General features: G+C 54.3%; 8 protein-coding genes across 8 annotated transcripts; 4 read left to right on the top strand and 4 right to left on the bottom strand.

The window, feature by feature from the left end:
* Nucleotides 1-924: 924 nt before the first annotated feature.
* On the top strand, nt 925-1,475 carry JN550_008625 (uncharacterized protein; the record flags this gene model as incomplete). Its single annotated transcript, XM_049320607.1, has 2 exons — nt 925-1,226; nt 1,313-1,475. The coding sequence occupies 2 exons, from the start codon at nt 925-927 to the stop codon at nt 1,473-1,475; spliced, it is 465 nt and encodes a 154-aa protein (XP_049169283.1).
* A 385-nt stretch (nt 1,476-1,860) lies between these two features.
* On the bottom strand, nt 1,861-2,616 carry JN550_008624 (uncharacterized protein; the record flags this gene model as incomplete). The annotated part of the gene is made up of 2 exons (XM_049320605.1): nt 1,861-2,334; nt 2,404-2,616. 2 exons carry the CDS (start codon nt 2,614-2,616, stop codon nt 1,861-1,863), a joined length of 687 nt encoding a protein of 228 aa, XP_049169282.1.
* A 586-nt stretch (nt 2,617-3,202) lies between these two features.
* JN550_008623 (uncharacterized protein) lies at nt 3,203-4,241 on the top strand (the record flags this gene model as incomplete). Its single annotated transcript, XM_049320604.1, has 3 exons — nt 3,203-3,384; nt 3,434-4,041; nt 4,102-4,241. 3 exons carry the CDS (start codon nt 3,203-3,205, stop codon nt 4,239-4,241), a joined length of 930 nt encoding a protein of 309 aa, XP_049169281.1.
* A 731-nt stretch (nt 4,242-4,972) lies between these two features.
* JN550_008622 (uncharacterized protein) lies at nt 4,973-6,958 on the bottom strand (the record flags this gene model as incomplete). The annotated part of the gene is made up of 6 exons (XM_049320603.1): nt 4,973-5,170; nt 5,395-5,610; nt 5,899-6,086; nt 6,215-6,366; nt 6,432-6,558; nt 6,631-6,958. 6 exons carry the CDS (start codon nt 6,956-6,958, stop codon nt 4,973-4,975), a joined length of 1,209 nt encoding a protein of 402 aa, XP_049169280.1.
* Nucleotides 6,959-7,518: 560 nt separating this feature from the next.
* JN550_008621 (uncharacterized protein) lies at nt 7,519-7,958 on the top strand (the record flags this gene model as incomplete). Its single annotated transcript, XM_049320602.1, has 2 exons — nt 7,519-7,521; nt 7,581-7,958. 2 exons carry the CDS (start codon nt 7,519-7,521, stop codon nt 7,956-7,958), a joined length of 381 nt encoding a protein of 126 aa, XP_049169279.1.
* Nucleotides 7,959-8,274: 316 nt separating this feature from the next.
* JN550_008620 (uncharacterized protein) lies at nt 8,275-9,865 on the bottom strand (the record flags this gene model as incomplete). Its single annotated transcript, XM_049320601.1, has 4 exons — nt 8,275-8,699; nt 8,771-9,313; nt 9,364-9,576; nt 9,634-9,865. 4 exons carry the CDS (start codon nt 9,863-9,865, stop codon nt 8,275-8,277), a joined length of 1,413 nt encoding a protein of 470 aa, XP_049169278.1.
* A 1,944-nt stretch (nt 9,866-11,809) lies between these two features.
* On the top strand, nt 11,810-14,514 carry JN550_008619 (uncharacterized protein; the record flags this gene model as incomplete). The annotated part of the gene is made up of 3 exons (XM_049320600.1): nt 11,810-11,855; nt 11,917-13,551; nt 13,610-14,514. 3 exons carry the CDS (start codon nt 11,810-11,812, stop codon nt 14,512-14,514), a joined length of 2,586 nt encoding a protein of 861 aa, XP_049169277.1.
* A 4,125-nt stretch (nt 14,515-18,639) lies between these two features.
* On the bottom strand, nt 18,640-19,373 carry JN550_008618 (uncharacterized protein; the record flags this gene model as incomplete). The annotated part of the gene is made up of 2 exons (XM_049320599.1): nt 18,640-18,684; nt 18,825-19,373. The coding sequence occupies 2 exons, from the start codon at nt 19,371-19,373 to the stop codon at nt 18,640-18,642; spliced, it is 594 nt and encodes a 197-aa protein (XP_049169276.1).
* Between the last annotated feature and the right edge of the window lie 3,243 nt (nt 19,374-22,616).

Here is a 22,616-nt window from a genome sequence, read left to right as displayed (position 1 = left end):
GTGCTAGGTTAAAGCCGAGCCCTTTATCCCCCAACAGCCCTGGGAGCCAGCGGCAGCCGGGCAGCCCCACCACTGACAGGCCGTCGCGGGGCGGTGATCAAACTGTTAAGGATTTGCAGCTTGCGGCGGTGTGCCGTCCTAACGAATCAGGTGCGCGGCCCCACGCGAGCCACGGGGCACCTTGGGCGGGACTGGGCCAAACTATAGGGGTGTTGGCGCTCAGGTAGACCTGAAGGGGGACGACAACACGGTACGGCAGGCAGGCAGGCAAGGGGCAAGGGGCCAATGGGGGCTAGTTACTGTAGCTGCCTCCTCACAGCAGCAGTCCAATCCCGAGTTAGGGGGGGCCAAGGGGGGAACGCACCCAGGGGGGAGGCAGAGGGTCCCCCTCAGGCCCCCCTAGCAACGAGGGGCAGCAGCAGCACCAGCAGCACCCGCGAGTCCACGGGTCGGGTCCCTTGGAATTGCTGAGCGGTGCGGCCTGGGCAGGTGGGAGAGGCTCCAAATTCCACACAACCACCAACCCAAAGACTGGATCCCATCAGACCGTCTCTTTCACTCTTGCATAGCACCCCGTCTACACTCTTGTCTCACCTCCCGTTCTGCACTCTCTTGTTTTCCCTGCTCCCATCGCCCAACGTAGATTCCCCCCCGACAGTCGACCATCACCGCACGCCATTATGGATCGCATTAAGGAGGTCAGTTGCTCAACACCGTCTTCCCCCAAGAATTCCCCATCTTTACCCCACCATGAGAGAGAAGGCAGCCCGCGCAGCCATCACCACCAGGCACCACGCTCACATGCTTACGCCGTGCCGCTCGCGGGTTCTGCCTCGCATGCCCTGCATGCACATCCCGCGTTGCCTCTGCCCCGCTGCGCTGCCCGGACGATGTGACTGACATGGCCTCGGCCGTCTACAGAAGATGAACAAGCTCCGCTTGGACGCCGACGAGGCGATCGCCAAGAACGAGGAGCTGGCCGCCAAGGTCAAGGCCCTCGAGCAGGAGAACCTGGCCAAGGAGCAGGAGATCACATCGCTCTCGCACAAGAACGGCCTGCTGGAGTCCGAGGTCGACAAGCTCGACACCCAGGTCAAGGACCTGAAGAAGTCGGCCGACGAGGGCCACGCAACCGGTACGCAGAACGAGACCCTGCAACGCAGACTCCAGCTCCTCGAGGAGGAAGCCGAGGAGGCAGATAAGACCCTTCGTGAGGCCAATGAGAAGTGTGTAATCCCCCCCTTTTTTCCCCCTGATGCATCTTTCCCGCCTCCTGTTGAGCCGTGCTAATGGGAGCACCCAAAATCTACAGGCTCCGCCAGACTGACGTAAAAGCCGGCCACTTCGAGCGCAAGGTCCAGGCACTCGAGCAGGAGCGAGACCAGTGGGAGACCAAGTACGAGGAGATGCGCGCCAAGTACGACCAACAGGAGAAGGAGCTGGAGGAGCTGCAGAAGGAGCTTGGTACCCTCTAAAATCAACACCGTCTGTTGAAGCGAATAGGGGTATACGCGCGGGACCCGGTTGGGAGAAATGGTCGCGTGGCAGCGTTAGGTGGAGGATCATGTATGCCTTGGAGGATGAAGGAGACCTCGTCCGGCTCAGGCTCGACATGCACAGCATTACGCATGCGGCCGGCTTGTCGTGGCTTTGCAAGTCATTTCATCGTCTATGCTCTCTAGAGAATTGTCGAGTGGTCATGTCTTATCTTCCCCGTTTCTGTTCAGTTCATGAGAATCTCGCTGTTTAATAAGCAATGCACTATAGCCCCTTCCACTCGCACACCTCCTATGCTGTGGGTATCGCGGATATTTTTGTTCCCTCTTCTCTTCTCTCGTGGTGACTTCCTGCCTCAACCCTTTACCGCTCAAGACGGCTGTCCCTCGCCTTTGCCTTTTTTATCTTCTGCTTCTTGTTGGTGATGGACCTCTCGTGTTTCGTCTCGTACCGGAACTTGGGCTTCTTCTTCTTGGGCGGACGGGCCGCCTTCTCCCTCTCGGCCGCCACCCGGGCCTCGGCCTCCCTGCGCACCCGCTCGGCCTCGTCCTCGGACGACGGCTCCTCCTCGGGCTTGTGCAGCCCGTCGCGCGAGACGCTGACCGACTCGACCGTCACGGATGTGTACTTGTCCTCGTCGATGTACTCCTCCTCGTGGTCTATCGCCTGGTCCAGCGGCGCCGGCGCCGGCGCGTCCGGCAGCCCGTCCCACTCGTCGGCCTCGTCGTCGTCCGAGCCCTCCTGGTCGCTGACGCCGCCCGCCCGCGCGGCCTCCCGCAGCAGCTTGTTGACGTGGTCTACGTGGTCTTCCACCTCTCTTTTCCTGCCTTCACGCAGCTGTTGTCACACCCAGAAACGTTAGCCGACCGGGCCAAAAGACACGAGGGACATTGGGGGGTTCCATACCTGTTTCCTGGTATCGAGTTTCTCCTGGCGCTCTCTCTTGGCAGCCTCCTCCTGCGCCTTCTTGGTCCGCTGCAGCTTCCGCTTGTGGAATCCGGTCAGGTAGTCTTGCCGAGCATCCTGGTCAAAGTTGATCTCCTCGATCGCATGTGTGGTCTTGCGCTTCCTGGACAGCGGCGGCAGGATGCTCTTCTTGGGTCTAGGACGGGCGAACATGGCGCCTACGGGTCGAGAAAAAAAAGAATGGAGGTCGTACAATGGATTTGTAGTTGGGCGGCGGTGAATAGAGTATAGAGTTTTGTAGAGTATAGAGGATAGACGCTGCACAATATACGCTCCAGGTGCTGTACCAAATAGATGCCTCGAGGTTGCGATAATCGTAACTTCGAAAATTAGTTTGCTATCGATACCAAGCCTTCTGTATGCGATCCGCCCTCTGGATTTTTAGAACCCTGGACCTTCTGAGCCAACTGCAAGCCGCTAAAGCCAGCGGTTCTCCAGGGGGGCCCTAGCGCCTGGACTGCACGTCTCACAGCCTCGGCGGAACTTGCCGGCGATCCAGGCATCGACATTTGGGGGGCCTGGGGGTGGCCTGGCAGCTGGTGCTGCGACTGTGCTCTGGGTCTGGTGGTGGATGGGAAGCTTGGCTCCAGGCTGCTTGGATGATGAGCTCAGTCCACATGCGTCAAGTGTCGTCCTCGTCTGTGTCGTCGCCGTCGCCCATCACTGTCGCCATAGTCGACAGCCTTATTCCACCCATCTGCTCGCAGCCCAACGAGACGCAGCACCCAACGTCGACACGATGCGTCTCTCAGTAGCAGCCGTCGCTGCAAGCTGCGCCACGGCGCATGCATTCGTCAACACATCTCCTTTCATCCTGTTCTCTACCTCCAAGTATGTTGATCTACCTGCCTCTGTCCACCCGCGCGAGACACCATATCCACTGCTTCCCATGCCCAGCCCAGTGCCAGCGATGAGGGGGAGGTTTGCGTACCGAACCGCATTGACGTATTGCTAACCGCCGACTGTATAGGATAACGACTTCCCTGTCGGACGAGCTACACAGCAGCAAGACGGTCCAGGCCGACCTCGACTCCATCATCTCCTCCTGTCCCACGGAGCGTTACCTGCTGGTCTCGCAACCCAACCTGAACGTCGCCAACCTCGCCTTCAGCACCGCCGCACCCAAGCTGCAGGCCGCGCTGGCCGCCCCCGAGGTCCAGGGCCGTCTCACCATCTCCGAGGTCGCCGGGTCGCCCATCGACCTGCACACCTTGAGCCCGCGCATCCGCGCCGCCTGCACCGCCGCCGGCAAGCCCACCGTCTCGGTCGAGACGCTGGACCTCGAGGCGCTGCCGGCCAGCGGCGGCCCGTTCCAGCACATCGTCGACGTGCTGCGGGCCAGCGACGAGGACCTCGGCCTGGTCCTGCACCAGTACGCGGCTGCGGGCGACTTCACCGTGCTCTACACCGCGGGCAGCAGGACGGCGACCGGGGGCCACATCGAGGGCAAGCCCTACGAGGCCGAGTTTCGGGACACGACGCACCAGGAGCTCAAGAGGCAGCTCAGCAGCATTGCCCGCCGGGCCAACGAGACGGATAACCGGCCGCTGTTTGAGAAGTACCAGTTCTTCACGCCTGGTGAGCACATTCGCCCCTTCCATGACCTATCTAGATACATATGACTGACCGCTGAAATAGGTATTTTCATGGTGCTGGTTTCTCTGCTTATCCTCTTCTCGATCCTCAGCGTCGGGATCAGCGCTCTCGGCAGCCTGGAGGTTCCGTACGGCGCCTTCGACAAGGAAAACGGGCCTGCGGCCCAGAAGAAGCAGCAATAGGGGGCTGCTAGGGAGACCGCAAAGGCTTGATTGCCAGGAGTAGATCGGCAGCGCTGGCGAGTACGAACGGCGTGATGCTGCACAGGCAAACAATGTATGATCAATCAATTTATCACCGGACAGCTGGACCACGTGGAAATAGACACTAGAAGGAGGTTCCAGTGTAGCAACTCTCTCCTAGCGGTGGAGATGTACAATCGCATCATTTTCGTAGTAGGCGTTCAATTCATATTGTCATGAAGACCAGTACAGGCAGCCGGAATGGGTGAAAGATGACATCAATGTGCTTCATCCCCTGTATAAAAGGCATTTGTCTAGAAACCAAAACTACCGTAAACGCCAGAAGCTTGCAAGCTCACGATTTTCCCGCCCCGACTCGCGAAGCTCTTTGCAGAGCAGGCTAGTAAACCCCCTTTCAACCGTCAAATCTACCTAATCTTGTTGGGTGTGAATCCCGTTGCGGCGCCATGCCCGTCGGCCGGCACCCATCACTACCAAGCTCTCCTCTAGCCCTTCCATCTCGCGAAGACAAGCCCGCACATAGCGCAGCCTAAGTCTTGATCCCTCCATACAACACAGCACACGTGTTCGAACCACCAAAGACGAGCCGAGCCACCCCACTCCCTATGCTCCCGCAAGAAGCGATATTGCACAGAACACCCTCCCGGGAAGGGGGGGCGACCTTCACCGGACGGCAGCCGAGCCGCAGAACCAAAGCCGTCCGCCCCTCCTCAGACCAGGTGGCTGGGCAGCAGGAAGTTGGCGATGCCCTCGCGCACGGCGTACTCGTGGCCGCAGCTGGCGCACACCAGCTTGCCCTCCATGATCTGCGTCTCCATCAGCAGGTGGTGCAGGTCCTTGAGCTTGGCCTCGTCGGCCTCGAGCTCCTCGGGCGTGGGCGCCTGCGGCGGCAGGGCCGGGAAGCCCAGCTTTTTCGTGAAACGGTTTGTCAGCATCCAAGTCCTTCGTATGATATATGGGAAAAGAAAATCGGTATGAGGCGGGGCATGGAGGAGGATGAGACCGTGGGGATGGGGCGGTGTCGTCAGTGAAGGGCGGGTGCTGGGGGGCATTCGAGGGGAGCAATGTGTACAGTAACATGTCCATATTGCTCCTTGTCTCATTTCCCGGGCATGATAGACATATATCTTACCTCTGTCGCCGTCGTCGTGAGCGCCGTCCAATCGATGCGGGGCAGGAGGTTGATGAGCAGCTGTGCGTTGACCTCGATGTCGTCCTGCACCAGCTCCGCGTCCTTGGGGTGCAGGGGGTATGAGTCCGAAGAGCTCTTGCACGCCTTGACGGCGCACGACAGGAAGTTCAGACTCAGCACCTTCATTGTGTACTTTGTGTGCTCTGGTGTGGTTTTCTGGGTATGATGTGAGTCTGAGGTGGGTGTAAGTCCTGTGGCCCGCGCCTGAGATTTCTGGGACAAAATTTTTATGGGGCCGCCCAACTCGTGCGTGTAAGTTCAGTTTGGTAACGGGGAAATCGTGAATAGACACGAATAATAGTCAAACGGACTATAACATTGTTTTTCACCAGGTTCACAAAAAGAGAGGCGGGAAAAGAACTACGGTCGAATTTCATCGCACGATTTATTTGCTTTTAAACTCCTTGTGCAGTGTATCTATGCCATCGTCTTCTCATAACCAACCTCGTCCCTCTCACCCGTCTTCCTGGTCAAGCGCATGTAGACGGCAATCGCACCGAGGATGATGCCAAACAGGGCGGCCTTCTGGAAGAGGGACCAGCCCTCGGACGAAACTTCAAGATCCTGCAGGGCATTGGCGGCCTCCTCGTTGGCGTATCCCGCAGCAAATTGGGCACCGCCGTAGATGGCATCTGGGGTTACAAGCCGAATCAGCTACCTAGACTTGGGAGGCGGGCGAGTTTGCGAAACGCAGTGACCGGCGTTTCACGGAGACGAACTGGTGTGGTGATGGGATTGGTTTAGAGCTCCACGTGAATACCTTCGGCCGGGACCTCTAGCTCGCCGCTCTTGGCGATGGTGACCTTCTTGACGGGCTTGTCGCCGGGGGCGCTGGGGGCCTGCTCGATCTTCTCAACGACGTCGTAGCCCTCGAGGACCTCGCCGAACACAACGTGACGGCCATCGAGCCAGCTGAGGGGGGTGCGGGGTTAGCTGGGACCTCGTAGTTTAGAAAGCTGAGAGCACAAGCGACTTACGAGGTAATGACGGTGGTGATGAAGAACTGAGAGCCGTTGGTGTCCTTGCCAGCGTTGGCCATGGACAGAAGACCCTTCTTGGAGTGCTTCAGCTTGAAGTTCTCGTCGGGGAACTTCTCGCCGTAGACTAGTTGGGCGGGGTGGCGTGGTTAGCTACCGAAACGCAATGCGGAGCGGTGGATTGGGAGTTATAACGTACTCGACTTGCCACCGGTGCCATCGCCCTTAGTGAAGTCACCACCCTGGATCATGAACTGCTTGATGACACGGTGGAAGGAGGAGCCCTCGTAGCCGAAGCCCTTCTCGCCGGTAGCCAGGGCGCGGAAGTTCTCGACGGTCTTGGGGACGGTCTTGCCGTAGAGACCCATGACGATGCGGCCGATGGGCTCGTCGCCCTGGGTGATGTCGAAGTAGACCTTGTGGGTGATCTTGGGGCCCTTGGCGGCCTCGGCGGTCGAGGCGAAGAAGACCATGCTGACTCCGAGGAGCAGCACGGCACCGGCGACGAGGCGGCGGAGCGACAACATGGTGGGCGAGGTGTCGAGGGATCAATTGACTCTGGACGGGACGAGCTGATGCGTCGACGATGGCGGTGGGGATGATGTCGTGATGATCGGCGACACCAAAAAGTCAAGAGTGAAGAATGGGTTGGCAAGGAAGAAGATGCAGGACAGAGGCCTTGGTATTTCTTCCAGATGGTCTGGTCTGGTTGAAGCTACGTTTCAACTCGAGCTCTTGAAGCACGACCCCTAGTTTACCGCCTACCAGCCCCGGGCGACGGAGCGTTCCAGATGCGGGAAGAGGAGGGGGCCCAGGGTGGGCCTTATCGTTGGCGATAAGGGCCCTGTATTCACGCCCGTGGCGTATACCCAGGGCGCTATACACAGTCCTACAGCCGTCCACTGCCAGCTAACTAGTACCAGCCTAGCGCGCTCTGAACTGGTTCGTGCATTGGCGGGCTCGGAAATTCACTTTCGACATCGCGAAGCTCCCATCGGATGTGTGAGAGAGACAACGAGTCGCCTTTCTCCAGCACGACCGTCACAAGGGACCAAAACCACTGCGCCACTGCGCCCAATCAGTCAAGATGGTACGGGATTCCCTATACTGCTGCCTGCCCCGTCCACAGCTAACCGCCTCGGCCTCCAGGTCTTCATCATGAGCGTCAACTTCCACCCGCGGAAGCTGGTCAAGAAGACTCTCGAGACCTTCTACGGGCTCGGGGCCCAGACGTCGGCGCGCATCATGGCCAAGTACAGCATCCACCCGCTGGCCCGCCTCGAGACGGTCCCGCCCAAGACCATCACCTCGCTGACGGCCGAGCTGTCCACCATGACCATCGACAACGACGCCCGCCGCCTCGTCCAGGACAACATCCAGCGCCTGCGAGACATGGGCACCTACCGCGGACGACGACACGCCATGGGTCTGCCCGTGCGCGGCCAGAAGACGAGGAACCAGATCGTCACCGCCCGCAAGCTCAACATCCTCGAGAGAGGCGGCGGCGACCGTCCGATGGGGTCATAAAATGGCCGTCGTTGGTGTCGGACATTGGAGGATATTTAGGGCGATGAGGATGGCCTGGCTTGAACGGCTTGGAGAGAGCCAACTGCACAACTTGTACATCATTGGAACCGGCGTTACTTAGAACTCAAGGCGGATGTCATTAACGGGCATACCGCCGTCATTGCGGCATACAATGGCCCCCTGCAGCAGACCAGGGGCCAGCAGTCCGTTTGTATCATACGAGAACTGTACTACCTGCAAATCGAAAAAGATGAAAAAACCTCATGTATATGTATTGCAATCTTGTGCCGCATGCGTGTGTTCATCCGCCCCCTATTCATAGCAGCCCCGAAACATTGAGCCCGGTCAGCAGCATCGACTCCTCGAATCTCAACTTTGGTAAGTCGTCCTCCATCACCGGGAAGCCCTCGGCCTGCAACTTGGCGGCGACCTCCTCGACGCCGCTCCACACCCTGAGGATGTTGCCGCCGGCCACCTTGGCGGCATCTTCGTCCGATACGCCCCGTCTCAGCAACTCGGCGAACAGGTCCGGGAACTTGGAGACATCCTCCAGGCCCCTGGGCACGGTGGGGATGCCGTCAAAGTCGCTGCCGATGCCGACGTGGTCGTAACCAATCAGATCGCCAATGTACGTGATGTGGCTCGCGACCTGGGCCAGCGTGGCGTTCTCCGGGACGAGTGCCGAGACACCATTGTCGTTGCCGACGTCCTTGCAGGAGATGAAGTCGGGCGCAAAGTTGACTGGTCGGGTTTGTTAGCTTCTAGGCAAACTTCCTCGCCTCACCTGGACCCGCCATGGGATAGTCACTTACCCATGACAACAGAATTTGTCTTCTTCACCAGCTGCAGAACATCATCGGGCACATTCCTCGGGTGTGGGCAGATGGAGTACGCCGAAGAGTGGCTGAACATGATGGGCGCCTTGCTGCCCTCCCACTCGGTTCCGCCCAGGACATCGCGCATCGTGTCGGCGCTGACGTGGGCCAGGTCCACAATCATGCCGATGCGGTTCATCTCATGGATCAGCTCCTTGCCCTTGGGCGACAGTCCGCCCCAGTAGGGCGGTGCCTTGCGGAAGGAGGGGGACTCCACCAGGGCAGAGTCGGCGTAGATGTTGCCGCAGTTGTGCGTCAGCGTGGCATAGCGCACCCCGAGAGCGTGGAAACGGCGCAGGTTGGCCACCGAGTTGCCGATCTGGTGCAAGCCTTCGATCCCAAGGGGCGAGATCAGCTTCCCTTGCTTGAAAGCCTCGATGGCCGAGGCGCTGCTGATGCCCGCTGTGATGGAGAAGTCTTTGGGGTAGGCGGCCCCGAGCCGTGTCATCATGTCGATCTGCTGCAACGTGAAGAGGACGCCTGTGAAACCTGTGAGCAAGGATACCATACCGTCCGAGACAGATACTCACTGTCATTGTAGTTCTCGTCTGACCAGTCGGAGCCGTTCTTTGGGCAGAAGCTATACACACTCCAGAAGGCACCTCCATTCTGTCCTTCCCTCAGTCGGGGTATGTCGACCTGCATTGGCAAGCCACCGTCCTCGAACTTCTCCTTGAAGTCATCGCCATAGATATGGTTTGCAAATAGAGCCCGGACGAGAAGGGGGAAATCATCATGACCGTCTGGAATGATAATGTAAGCAAGACTGACAGGATATATCGCGTGTCTGATATGCTAACCTATCAACGGCGTGCCGGAGAGGACCTTGTGCACACGCTCCTCTATACTCAGAGGGCGAAGGCGGGAATAGGCATGGCAGGCGGGATGGTGAGGCCTCGTCACAGGGTGGAGGAATGTTCCCACAAACAGCAATGAGAACAACACGGCAACGGCCCGGCGAACATTTGTCGGCCGGCTTCGGGCTTGCTCCTCGAGTTGGGCCTCACCATACGCGGACACCTTCTCCGACATATTTGCTCGATACTTTTGATATGTAAGCAAGCAGTCTTGGAGCAAAGGATCAATTAGACTTCTGCGTCCGGCGAGCACTTACGGTAACGCTCCAGGAACGATGTTTATACTCAATGCAAGGCAACCAAAAAGCATCAACTCCAAGTTCTATGATTTATAACGGCACGACCTGGATGCCGGCCGTTCATGTTGTCGTCAAATGTGTATTGCGTGACAAAGCGAGCTCCCTAATCGGGGCTGGCCCCGCACACCCCGGCCGGGTGCTAAAGCCGACGGAGCTGAGACGAGGCAAGGCAAGCAAGACAAGATAAGACAAGACAGAGATGCACGCTACTGTACTGTATGAAGGAGCTGGCTTGTTGCTAACTATCGGGCAGTGGACTTGAGTTAACTTTACTAAGTGGCTTCGGAAGATGAGGCTCTTTGGTCTTCCGATTCCTCTCACTATAAATCGTGAAATGCCAGCTTCAAAGATATGCTCTCTACAGTGTGTCGAGAGTGTCGAGTCTGTGCCTTGCAGTAGCTTGAGACTCATACTTGACACGTAGAGGGCACGGGGGTGGTCTTGGCCGGACCCTGCCAATTGCCCAGGTGGACATCTCATAACCCGTATTCGCAGATTCCATATAGACGATCGGCACGGTCAACTTGGAGATGTATGCTGGCAAACTCTAAACGTATGGATTCTTTCAGATGCACGCCTTGAAAGGTAGGAATATCAAACTCGCACATGCGCCAGGTGCAGGATCACCGCTCAAGAGCCTCACGCTGCACACTGCACAGAGCTACGCTGTTACAGGTGAGGCTGGCCAATGGCTTGGGGATGCCCTTGGACGCACGTCGCATGGGCCTACGTCATCGGCCAGGTGAGAGCCGAGAGCACTAATTGAGAAAAGTAAACTGTTTGCAACGGCCTCCCCTAACTAGCCCTGCTCCATTGGGTGTGTTTTACGGCACTGTTGTTTCCCGCGAGCCATCCCTCCCACCAGTGGCAGGTTTTCCGTCGTTGGCTACCTAGGTATCAGATGAAACACCTTTCTCTGGGGTAGGGAGACCAGAGCGGCGGCCGCGGCGGCGCCTAAGGAGCAGCGCTTGAGGCCCCCCGTCTGATGTTGCGTACTACGTAGAGGCCGCCTGGGCTGCCGACCTGCCGGGGCGCGCGTGGGCGGCGCTACGAACTGGCGTCCAGCTTGTCCAGGGGCACACTGGGGCAGCGGCAGGGCAAACGCTCGAAGCTGCAGGGGTGGGTTGGTCGAAGTTTTCTAGTGCTCACAGCGGCCCTCGCGACGCCTGCAAGGATGCAGCAGATTCGTCAAGGCCCTCCAGGCCCTCCCCCAGCCAATGGAGAATGGGCCTTCGTATTGAGAGAGGGCCGGGATTTGGGGAAAAAAGCGAGTTCGCTGCTTGCTGATGGGCAAATCGGGGCAAGAGGCTGAGCAGCTACCCGTCTTGACTCTTCCCCAGCACAGCTGCGGAAACCTCGTAGGAAACAGAAACATCCTTGGCTGCATGGCTGCGTTTTGATCCCCTTTTTTTCACACCTCCATCCAGCTTGTCTTTGAGCGCTCGCCTGCTGCCCTTTGTCCTGCCGGCCTTGTGTCACGGCGACGCACCGCACTATCTGTCTGCTCCCAGCCAAAGTTCCCATCAACTTAACTCGACTTGGGTTAGAGGCGACTCCCGCTGCCCAACTACGTAACCGCAGACCAAAAGTCAATCCTCCCCCGAGCGACCTCGACCTTGATTCAGCCTTGACACGCCGTGGCGCATCGCTGGCGATTCGACTTTCTTTGTGTGCTCCGCATATTAGCCCGCCAACACGACTGGGAATGAATCACGACCCCTAGCAGACCAGAACCTCGCAACATTACTACTAGTCCAGTCTTCCCAAGCCAAGAGTCGGCTTTGCTTCGAGGAGAGTTTGGTTCGGGCCACGCAGTCACGATGCCAGGTTTCGCGGACTCGTTTTGGTCGGCAGACTATGCCGCAGGTACATACACCCACCCAGCACCCGCGCCTGTTGCCGTGATGACTGACACAATCTCGAACAGGGCTGGGCGTCTTGTTTGGCAAGCTCCAGCAGGGCGTGCAGGAGAACCGACAGGTCCTGACCGTTGCCCGCATGCGCGCCGAGGCCGAGGAGCTCTACGGCCAGAAGCTCGGAGACATTGCCCCCGCCGCCGACAAGCTGACCGGCGGCTTCGCTCGTGACGATGGCGCCAGCGTGCGCAAGGCCTACGACGGCGTGCGCACCGAGATGGAGGATGCCGCCAAGAACCACAAGAAGATCGCCCAGAGCATCAGGGACCTGGTCGTGAACCCGTTCGCGAGGTGGTGCGATGCGCACGAGACCCGCATCCAGGAGTCGCAGGACGAGCTGCAGACGCGCATCAAGGCCCACGACCGCCAGGCCGAGGCTGTCAAGAAGCTGCGCAGCAACTACTTCAACAAGTGCCGCCTGGTCGAGGACATCGAGGAGGAGAACAAGATGGCCTTCCAGACGGCCGAGACGAGCCCCAAGCAGCCGCCCAACCCGAACGCCCCCGCCATCCCCGAGATCAAGGTCTCCGAGAACAAGGAAGAGGAGGATGACGAGATCTACGAGATTGGCGACGAGACGTACCACACCGAGGCTGTGAAGAAGATCCTTGAACACATGCTCAACACCATCAAGATGGGAGAGACCAAGGTCCCCATCCTGGGAACCTACCTCAACACCTCTGCCGGTTCCGATATTGTCGAGTATCTGCAGAGATATATGAACACGACCAGCGTCAGCTATGCCGAGCGGATCGGCCAGGATCTCATCATGAACGGATTCCTCCGTCTGGTCGGCAACGTGGGAAACACATTTGCCAACAGTTCTCGCATGTACTACCAATGGAAGCCCAAGGCTTTCCAATTAGCTGGCGTGCCTGAGAAGAAGAACCCCATGTCCAGGACTTTCTCTCTACCCGCATCGCCCGAGAATGCCGCGGATTCTCCTGTCATTGGCGCTGTGGGCGAGTACCTCCAGGGATGGGGCCTCAACAACCAATACCCCAACGAGACGCCCGCAGACCGCCTGCGCCGGGAAGCGAGGGAGACGGACGACAAGTACAAGGCAGGCGTCCGGAAGCTTGACGAGCTGCGCTGCGAGCTGGAAGAGGCTATCCTTGTACACCTCAAGTTCCTCGAACGTTGCGAGCTGGATAGGCTAAAGGCCATCAAGACCGTGGTGCTCGACTTCTCCGGTACCATCGGCAATGTCATTCCTAGCCTTCAGGCCACCGTCGACCGGATGATACTGTATCAGGAGACAGTACAACCTGAGGGAGATTTGCGATATCTGCTGGAGAACTACCGCACTGGCCAGTTTGCCCCGAAGGTTGTCACGTATGAGAACTACTACAACAAGGTGGACGAGCAAACCTTTGGTGTTGACCTAGAGGCCCGGGCTAGAGCCGACAAGAAGCGCGTGCCTCTCATTATCACCAACATCCTCACCTATCTTGACAACCACTATCCCGATTTGGAGGGTGACGATGCTAGACGGGGCGTTTGGCTGGTTGAGGTTCCTTTGGCCCAGACTCACAAGCTCCGGGCAAAGATCAACGACGGCAAGTCATTTACGCAGGAAACACTGTCCGAATTCGATGTTCCCACGGTTGCCAGTGTCCTAAAGCTCTACCTGCTGGAACTGCCTGGTATGATTGATCCCAAGATTCACTCTAATCATTACGTCTCTTACTAACACCCGTCCAGATTCTCTCGTCTCGTCTCATGTATATGAAATCATCCGCACCATCTACAACACGCCAGCAACAGACGGGTCAGAGGCCGCACGCGTCAACGTCCTGCAGCAGACCCTGTCCCAATTACGCCTTACCAACATTGCCACCCTCGACGCTTGCATGAACCACTTCACCCGCCTGATCGACCTGACCTCTGCAGACGAGCAATATGTCGTTGCTCTTGCTACCTCCCTGGCACCCTGCATTCTGCGACCCCGAACTGAGACTTCCCTGACAATGGAAGAGAAGCATGCTTACCGGTTAATTCGTGATCTCTTTGAGCACAAGGGCCCCATCTTCTCGGAGCTCAAGCGCATGTCGACGCTCTCCCACTCGAGCTCCGTAACGTCAAACCGCCCTCGTGCCATTAGCACCGACGAGAGCAACCGTCGAGCCCATATGGAGGAGCGCCAGCGGGCTCTCCTGGAGAAGGCAGGCGCCAACCCCAGGGGCCGCGCCACCAGCCCGGCACCCAGCCCCCGCCACCGCCGCGATCGCAGTGTAGGCGGCCCCGAGACACGGTTCCCTATCCAAACCTCGCCAACTGCCACCACCGACCGCCACCGGACCAGCATGGCCTCCCTCGCGGGCGGCGTGAAGCGCTCGAGTCTGGAGGTCCCTGACAGTGCCGGCTCCGGGGGACCTCCCCCCAATGAGCTCAATGGCACCAACGGCGACGTGAAGGCGGAGGCGGAGCCCATTGTTGAGAAGCGCAACAGCCTCAACCGAAACAGCGCACGGTTCGAGCGCGGGAGGAGGGTCACCCTCACATCAAATGCGGCCGCCGCAACCCCTGCGGAACCCATAGGCGAGGAGGATAGCACACCTACCGAGTCCCACGGAGTGACGTTGACCGACAAGCCCATGGATGACTAGTTTCACGTCTGATGAGTACCGGTCTAATTCCTCGGGACCCTGTGTAATTCTTTCTATACTGCGAAAAGGGGCTGGGATTTGCGGGCTGGGGTCAGTAGAAAAATACCGGACGGAAGGAAGGGGGTGGAACGGGGCAAAGAGGGGGCAGACTCTGGAGTATTCTTAAAATCGAGCAGCCCCCATTCGGGCGTCGATATGTGTATTGCTGCCCCCCGTCCACAAGAGTTAGATGTCCACTTTTTTTCCTTTGTCTGTACAAGACTGTACGCTTTTATGAAGACACGGTTATAATCCTTTTCTACCTACTGGTGTGTGCTTGCTTGTGTGACTTGGATTTTTGGAATGCTCTGATACGGACTGGGCGTGCAGAGATTTAGCTGTGTATACGAACGGCGTGCCGCTGCTATCGCGTGTCTTTATATTACATACATAGTAGTAATCAACTTGCCTTATCCATGACTGGGTTATACACCGAATTTCATTTGCATTGTACCCTCGTCATATTCGCTTCCTTAGTTGCTAACTAGTATCACGCTTGGTTCTTTGCGTATATGATTTTTTTTTTTTTTTTTGTGGTTGTTGTTTGGCCGCAAACAGCTGTTGATTCGCGGACGGTTGAGCCATAGTACTAGCATACATTCATCCATTTCCCGCTGGCCACCAGAACATACCAGCTCGCCAATCTTATCGATTGCGCGTGGGCTAAAACTGCAGTGCATCATATTCATTAATGAGGCCCGGCAACACTCGTAGTTTGTGCGTTTGAGCTCAACCTTGCTACAAAGCCTTGCATAACTGTTGTGAATTAAACTGGCGGAAGTCGTCGATTTAATCAGTGGCGCCGTATCTTTCGTTGACTTCGCCGGCCAACTGGCTCAAGGGGTGACTTTTTGCGGAACTATTTCAGTGGAATCCAGACCGCCGCGAAAGCTGTGCTTCGTGTTGCTGAAGAACTGCAGCTACTCGAAATCCATTATCAAGAAAGCCTCCCTAACATATACAGGTAACGATACAGATTTTGACCGGGTCCTCAAGCGTTGCAGGAATAGTCTGCACCAACTTTTCGGGATCCTGAGGACGGCCGATATAGCTTCCTATACGAAGCGTACATGACGTGAATGAATATTGGCTGGATCGTCTAGAACACATTTCCGCGAGTCTTTCAGTAGGCTTGACCGCTAGCGCCGTAGTTCCTGCGTGCAGACACGTCAGTCACATGTCACCAGGTAAATATATTGCCTGAAATCGTGTCAATACCGCCAGAAAAGGCTCTTAGAACTATGTGCATTTATTAACATACCTATTTAGGCGACTTGTAAGTCAGCAAGTCCAAAACATAAAATGCTCACTATCTTTTATATACACTGGTATTGTAACCCTGGGCTTTGTGCAATAGTTAAACACTTAACTTTCGGCTATTGTTACGAGCCTTGATCGTCCAAACCACTTGCCAAAGTAAGATTGTAGCCGGAATGCAAAGGACGAGCATCCACAATACTACACAAAACAACATCACTGCGATAGAAAACACCCAAAACAGTGTGTTCAAATCTCGCAGTGTGGGATACTCGTACAATAGCTCTTCCACAGGCATAGACAGTGCAACCTGCATCGATGAGGGAACGAGAGAAACACTCCCAAAGATGAAAAGTACAGGAACTGTTGCGTGCGATATGAACACAGTAATTGACCAGTAGGGGATCATATAGAACCACAACGTGCTGGCATTTTGGGGGCGGAAGATTCGAACTGCCCAATGCAACCTCGAAAAACGCAATTGTCCATAATGATAACGCTCTGCGACCTCATCTTCCGAGATGTTTCGAAACGGGCTGATAAACCTCGCTTACTGTGCCCAGTCAACTCCATCGAGCAATTGATGTGTCTCTTTCGCCAACGCATCATCGAGACGGTGTGGTAGCAGGAAAGCGTACGATAGGAGGAAGCTAAGGAGAGTAGGCATTGCAGTGAACGTTTGTTTCGGCTCTTTTGAACCCTGCGCCCACCAGTCACGATTGAGTAGGAATGTGGGAACGGGCTTGATGTAGATTTTGTCTTTGGACCAGACAAGGTGTAGCTGCACATCTTGGACGGGACCTATACTACGCGCCTTGACTAATTAAGCGTGGAGTGGGTCGATGTGTTTACTAATGTAAGTTTATGTTTTCTTTTCTTAAATATAATTTATTATATATATCTTAAGAAAATCTTTATAACAAAAGTCATAAAATGTCATGTATAAATAAAAGCTAAGATAAATTGATAAGTTCATTTTATCTATCGACGTGTAGAGTAGCTTTCCAGTGCAAGCTTGGAAAGCTTGGGATCCATCCTTTTACACATCACTATTCTGGCCCCTAGCATTCGTGCATTACTCTCTTCTAATGCAAACGAAGGTAAATCCTAGCGTCTCCCCCCTGAACATAGAACATCAGGTTTGTTCTGGCCGTACCCACGCGAAGTCCCAAGACCATAGATTCAACCCAATCTTCACACCGGATTTGATCGGTAAGCTAGCGTGGTATACGGCTTCATGCCCAGAACCATTAATATGGATATTCTCCCAGAATACAGCCGACCCTGCCCTAGGTTTAAAGGTCACACCTGGGTAATCTCCTTGACCACCTCCGCATTCAATCACCTCACACCATCGTGTATCATCACTAGGAGGTTGAAGCAGCGGGAAATTAGTCCCGCCGCCTACAAAATCATCCGATAGATAGATCATGAAGGTGGTTACGCGATTGCCGTGTACCATAGACACGTCCCAGTCAACATGGTGATCGAGAAAGCCGTTGACATAATAACGCTGAGTCGCTGGTTGCTGTAAGCGAGTGTCATTTCCTCGCCAGCCCTGGAATCTCAAAGCCCGAGTTTCGATTCGCTGGACAATCTTGTCATCCCGATCCAAGTACGCAGACTCAGAAAAACGTCTCGTCCGATCGACATGGCCTTCAACACCTCCGTATACCTTGGATGGTTGGTAATTACCCTCGCTACTTTGTCAACATTCAGCTTCGATAGAAAGAATGGATAGGAAAATACCTGAGACGTAGAAGGTGTGCGATCTCAGCGTTGCTTAGGAACGAATCCACTGTTATTATTAATGGATCCCTCGAGAAAATCTGTATCCTGTATCGATGGCCATCCCCGGTAGGGCCTCTAGGGAGGACCTGAGACGCGACATCAATCAGTGGGGAAAAGGTGCTTAGGTTGACCCAGGTACTGAAATCACACAGTTGCACTACAAGGCAGGCCACTGCTGCGGTGATTGCTATTCCAACAACGTGCCCTTTCGAAAAGGCTGCATGCTTGGTCGATTGCATTGTGAGTATGCCGCAGAAGTGCACAAATATGGGAGGAACGTAAAGGTAACCACACTCTATCGAAGGCGAAATTTCGTCTATATAAGATCATATAGGGTTTTCTATCAGCAACTAGGGGCCGGGAAGATCAAGGGATGACCATCTGCGTGTCTGATGAGTTCGGTGGTAAATTATAATTTTATCTCCGATCGCATAATCGTGCATGAATCACAAAGAAAACATCCGAGACTAACGACATGCCGGTGGCAACTCACATGAGCGTAGTAGTAACTAGACCGATAAGCATGCTGTATCTAGCTGAGCAGTATTAAATGTAGTTTACAGGTTACGACACAAATAGCGTGGATATCGGAGACATTCAGTCTGGCTAACGGCGGAGTAATAGTCTATTACAATACAACCCACCCCCAGGCGAAAGACGCTGCAAGACTGAGACTTAGTTAAATGGTTGGCATACCTGCTATAAGCATTTCGTTAAGTCACGACATTTGGACAGTAAAAAAAACAATGAATAGTTGTTAAGGTTTCTTATCAGCGTAGAGAGAGCGCTTCCGCCCCCCCCCCCCCCCCCCCCCCCCCCAAAACACCACATAATTTGATACTGCTCAGCTAAAAGCACTACAACATGCCCTAAGATGATGTAATATTAGACTATTTCCCGCTTATGTGCTGAGTGCGAAAAAGTCTTTCTAACTTTTATCAATATCGCGCTGTACTGTTACACACAAATCCACGGCGCCTTGAAAAGGGTTCTCTCGCGGACACCAGTGGAGTTCCTCAGCCGCACGTTGGATTACCGCTACGCAAGCGTGAAGGTCCCCCACACGTCTTGGACCACGTGTGACTGGAATTGGTGTGTTAGCAATAGCCTCCACAGTTCGGACTGCCTCTAGAACTGTAGTACCACTTCCCGTGCCAAGGTTGAATGTTCGGAAGCTGCTATGCAAGGACTGCTGAAGAGCCGCGATGTGACCGCGAGCTTACATCGAGGACATGCACGAAGTCGCGGACGGAAGAACCATCGCGGGTTGGCCAGTCACTTCCCATCAACTCGAAAGATTGGCGAACACCTTTAAGGACTTGTCCCAGGGCCGGATAGAGATTCGTCGCCCCAGGGACGAGTCTTTCTCCTAAGAGGTAAGATGGATGACACCCAACAGGATTGAAATAGCGAAGCACTGCGATGCGCCAAGAGGGGTCCCCCTTGGCAACATCGGCCAGAATAGCTTCTCCCATGTACTTGGTCCGCGCATAAGGGCAAGTAAGGCCCGAAACGACGGGCTCTATAATTTCAGCTTCCCCGTGGATATTGAGAACTGTTTCCTGATGGTGAACCAATTCTTCCTCTCGCAATGGGCTTCCTGCGTGCAGCTTTGCCCCATACACGGCAGCTGAACTACTGAAGATGAAATGTCGAATGCAGTATTCGTCTAGGAGACTCAGTAATTGTACCAAGCCGCTCACATTGTTGTCATAATATTTCAAAGGGCGAGACATCGATTCAGGGATCGATTTGAATGCGGCGAAATGCATGGTTGCTTTAATGCTCGAACGACGTTTGCGATCAGAAGCTAAACCTCGGGTAGAAGCACTGATGCTGTAGGTCTCCAAGAGACACCGCATTATTTCGGGATCTTTGAAGTCTGCTTGGTAGAACAAAACTTTGGGCGGCTGTGAATGCCGGGTCGCATAGTGCTGAGTCGCCAGCGTAGCGATACTTGAAAATACATTCTTCGACGCATTACTAAGATCATCTACAATGAGAAATGGAGTTTATCAGCAAGAGCAGACGAGCAATTAGGAGACATGATGAGTACCGTTGTATCCCACCAGCAGGAGCTCTAATACAGTATGAGATCCTATATAACCAAGACCACCAATGACAAGTATGAAGTCTTGAAGTCCGGGGGACGCCGGATCTGATAGGCGCGTTGGATCTGCCATTCAAAGAAACAAAAAGCTACTGGCCCCTAGCTATACGAGCTAGACATTCAGCTTCCAAACACACTGGACACATTGGGATTGCCATTCTAAAATGAAGAACAGCAGATTCTGACAATGTGCCGTGTCATATCTCGATTCGCGGGCTCAATGTGGCTAGCGCGTTCCAGGTTGCACCTCTTTGAGTAGTCAGCGGAAGACCTCAGGACATCCCATATCTCCGAACTCTATTCCTGGTCTAAATGTGGGTCGGAAATTACACTTTACCCCCGAAGCGATAGAGCAGCAGGTCCGGTTACGTCAAATCACTGCAGTTTGACCGAGAATAACTATTGTCCGAAAAGACGGAGCATTCAAGAGCTCGGCTTTCGTGAAACCTATACTATTGTGCCTACTTTTCTCGCAGCACCAGTATTCGCTAAAAATTAAGACCACATCGGTGTCATTCTTTGGCAAAGATTACGAATCTCAATAAGCAGGCGATGCCACACGCCTATCTTCGATTTACGTGACGTGAGTATGAGCTTTCTAACGATGAAGCGCAGGTGGGCTTTCATAGCAGTATGTCCCGATATCACTTGAAGAGTTTCATAATGAATGCTGACGATATACAACCGTAGTTGGTGTTTCAGAATGCAACGTTGAGTGTAGTAAGTTTTAAATTACCTGCACAGCTTGGTTGGTAGTTGAGCTGGGACAGGTAATGAAGGGTTCAACAACAATCATGATGAGAATATCCTCAGAACAACAGAACCAACATCTGCAACAGAGACTGGCAGGCATGGTTTTGGCAGCTGAAGTGCTGAAGGTCTTTGCTTGTTGGGCATGGTGGATCTACAAAAGCAGTGATCGCAACTCATCTTATTGGTCCCGTAACCGCGAGTACTGGGAGTCAGTTTTTTGCGGGATTCCAAGTTTTGCTGTTCCAGCCACTTGCTACGTTGTGCAAAACGCTTTGCAATATCTCGACGCTTCGTACCTCGACGTCTTTACATACCAACTTCTGTCGCAACTGAAACTAATAACCACAGCTCTGTGTGGCTTCTTACTACTCGGTCGAAGACCGAGTATTGTTCAATGCCTGTCATTACTCACAGTCGGTGTAGGTGTCACCATTAGCCAGAAGTCGGCGGGTATCGTGAAAAATAATCACAAGAGAACCGGGAAATCCGGCGGCATTATTTTCATGGTCGTTGCTTGCATGCTGTCCGGATTTGCAGGCGTTTACACTGAACGGCTACTCAGAAAGCAGACAGGCATGTTACTCACAAGTAATGCGCAAATGGCCTTTTCGTCGCTTATTGTGAGTGTCATTTTGGGGGTTTTATCCCACGGTCCCAGAACCTGGTATGATTTTTTGCCGGACTTCGACATTCTTATATGTATTTGCGTTTTACTTCAGGCGTTAGGAGGCTTCCTGGTGTCGTGGTGCATCAAAGCTACAGATAGCAACTCCAAGAACTTAGCTGCGAGTGTTGGCATGATTGCGTCAGCATTAGGATCGGTGTATTTCTTTGACGAGCAGTTGACGTGGCAGGTATTGAAACATTCTGACCTGATACCAATGAACTCGCTGATGGTTGCTCGTAGTTGATCGGCGGAGGTTTCATCGTCACGCTATCGACGTACGTTTTCTTGAGCCCCAATCTCGAGGCAACTGCTAGCAGTGGAAAAAGATTCACGGAGTAGCACTGAAACATGATGCGGAATTATGTGCGCTCGGCGATTATGAGACATTACCGAACGTCCTGAGTGGGGCTAGCTACCTATGCGATCACGGCGCGGTGTTTTTGTCGGAGAGTCGCCTGTGAACATGGCTATAATTAGGACTAGCTCAAGTCAGCATCTCAGTGACCATGAATGTCGCTGCAACTAGGAGACAAGTACCAATACAATAGCAAGTCAAGTCATTCAAGCATCCGTGGGCTGATCGTAACTTGCGGTTCAGACGCTTCGGGTACCGCATTACTCCGTGGAACATTTCGTACGTTCTGACTATCGTCTACAGGAATCTAATCACCATGGACGACGAAATTCGCGGACCAATGCAAAGCCAACCTCCATTTTATAGTTTGCCCTTTGAGATACGTTCTAAGATTTATCGCATTTGTGCGCCTGATTGCCTGCTGAGAGGAGAGTACGCGTTTCAGCAGCCTAATGGAGGGCATGGTATAGGGGACTATCTCACATTGCACAGAAGGGACGTACAAACTCCTGCTCTACTGTCAACATGTCGTCTCATGCGGCAAGAAGCTAGCAGCATCTTTGATCAGCATCTACGTCTGCAATTTCAAACAAGCAACATCCGCGGCCGGTTGGAATATTGTATGTGTGCCTGGACTGGGGGGTCGTACGCCCCAGCTAAAGTCCAATACTTCTGTATCGCGTGGGATATGCATATCACTTTTGATGAAGCAATGAATCTTATTGAATTCATTGTTTCTATCGCACATGACTTGCATGTGGTAGAGTTGATGTGGCCAAAACACAGTCTATCTTGTTCACATCCTTTGATGCAGGAAGTGCAGCGAGTGGAACGCTTTCGAGTCACACTTAAGAAAGCTCAGCACTTGAAAAGAGTCATTACCTTGGGTACACCTCCGCCGGAATGGGCCTCGATGCTTATAAATCTAAGCCGGAAGTAGTGATGAAAAGAGTTGGCAAAAAGGGAGTCTGTTTTACGAATTTCCTAGCTATATAAGCAGTCATTACATTGGTAATAAATTTAATCATATATCATACTCAAAAATGTGGCCTATTGAGAATTGAAAACTATACTTGTTCAATAAGTGTTCTCTTTACTTACTTACCTGCTTAGTTGCGACTGATGTGTCT

The sequence above is a fragment of the Neoarthrinium moseri genome (genome assembly GCF_022829205.1).
Source record: "Neoarthrinium moseri strain CBS 164.80 chromosome Unknown scaffold37_Wmoseri_CBS_16480, whole genome shotgun sequence".
Taxonomy (NCBI): Eukaryota; Fungi; Ascomycota; class Sordariomycetes; order Amphisphaeriales; family Apiosporaceae; genus Neoarthrinium; species Neoarthrinium moseri.
Note: the sequence above shows the minus strand (reverse complement) of the source record. Positions and strands in the feature narration are given on the sequence as shown.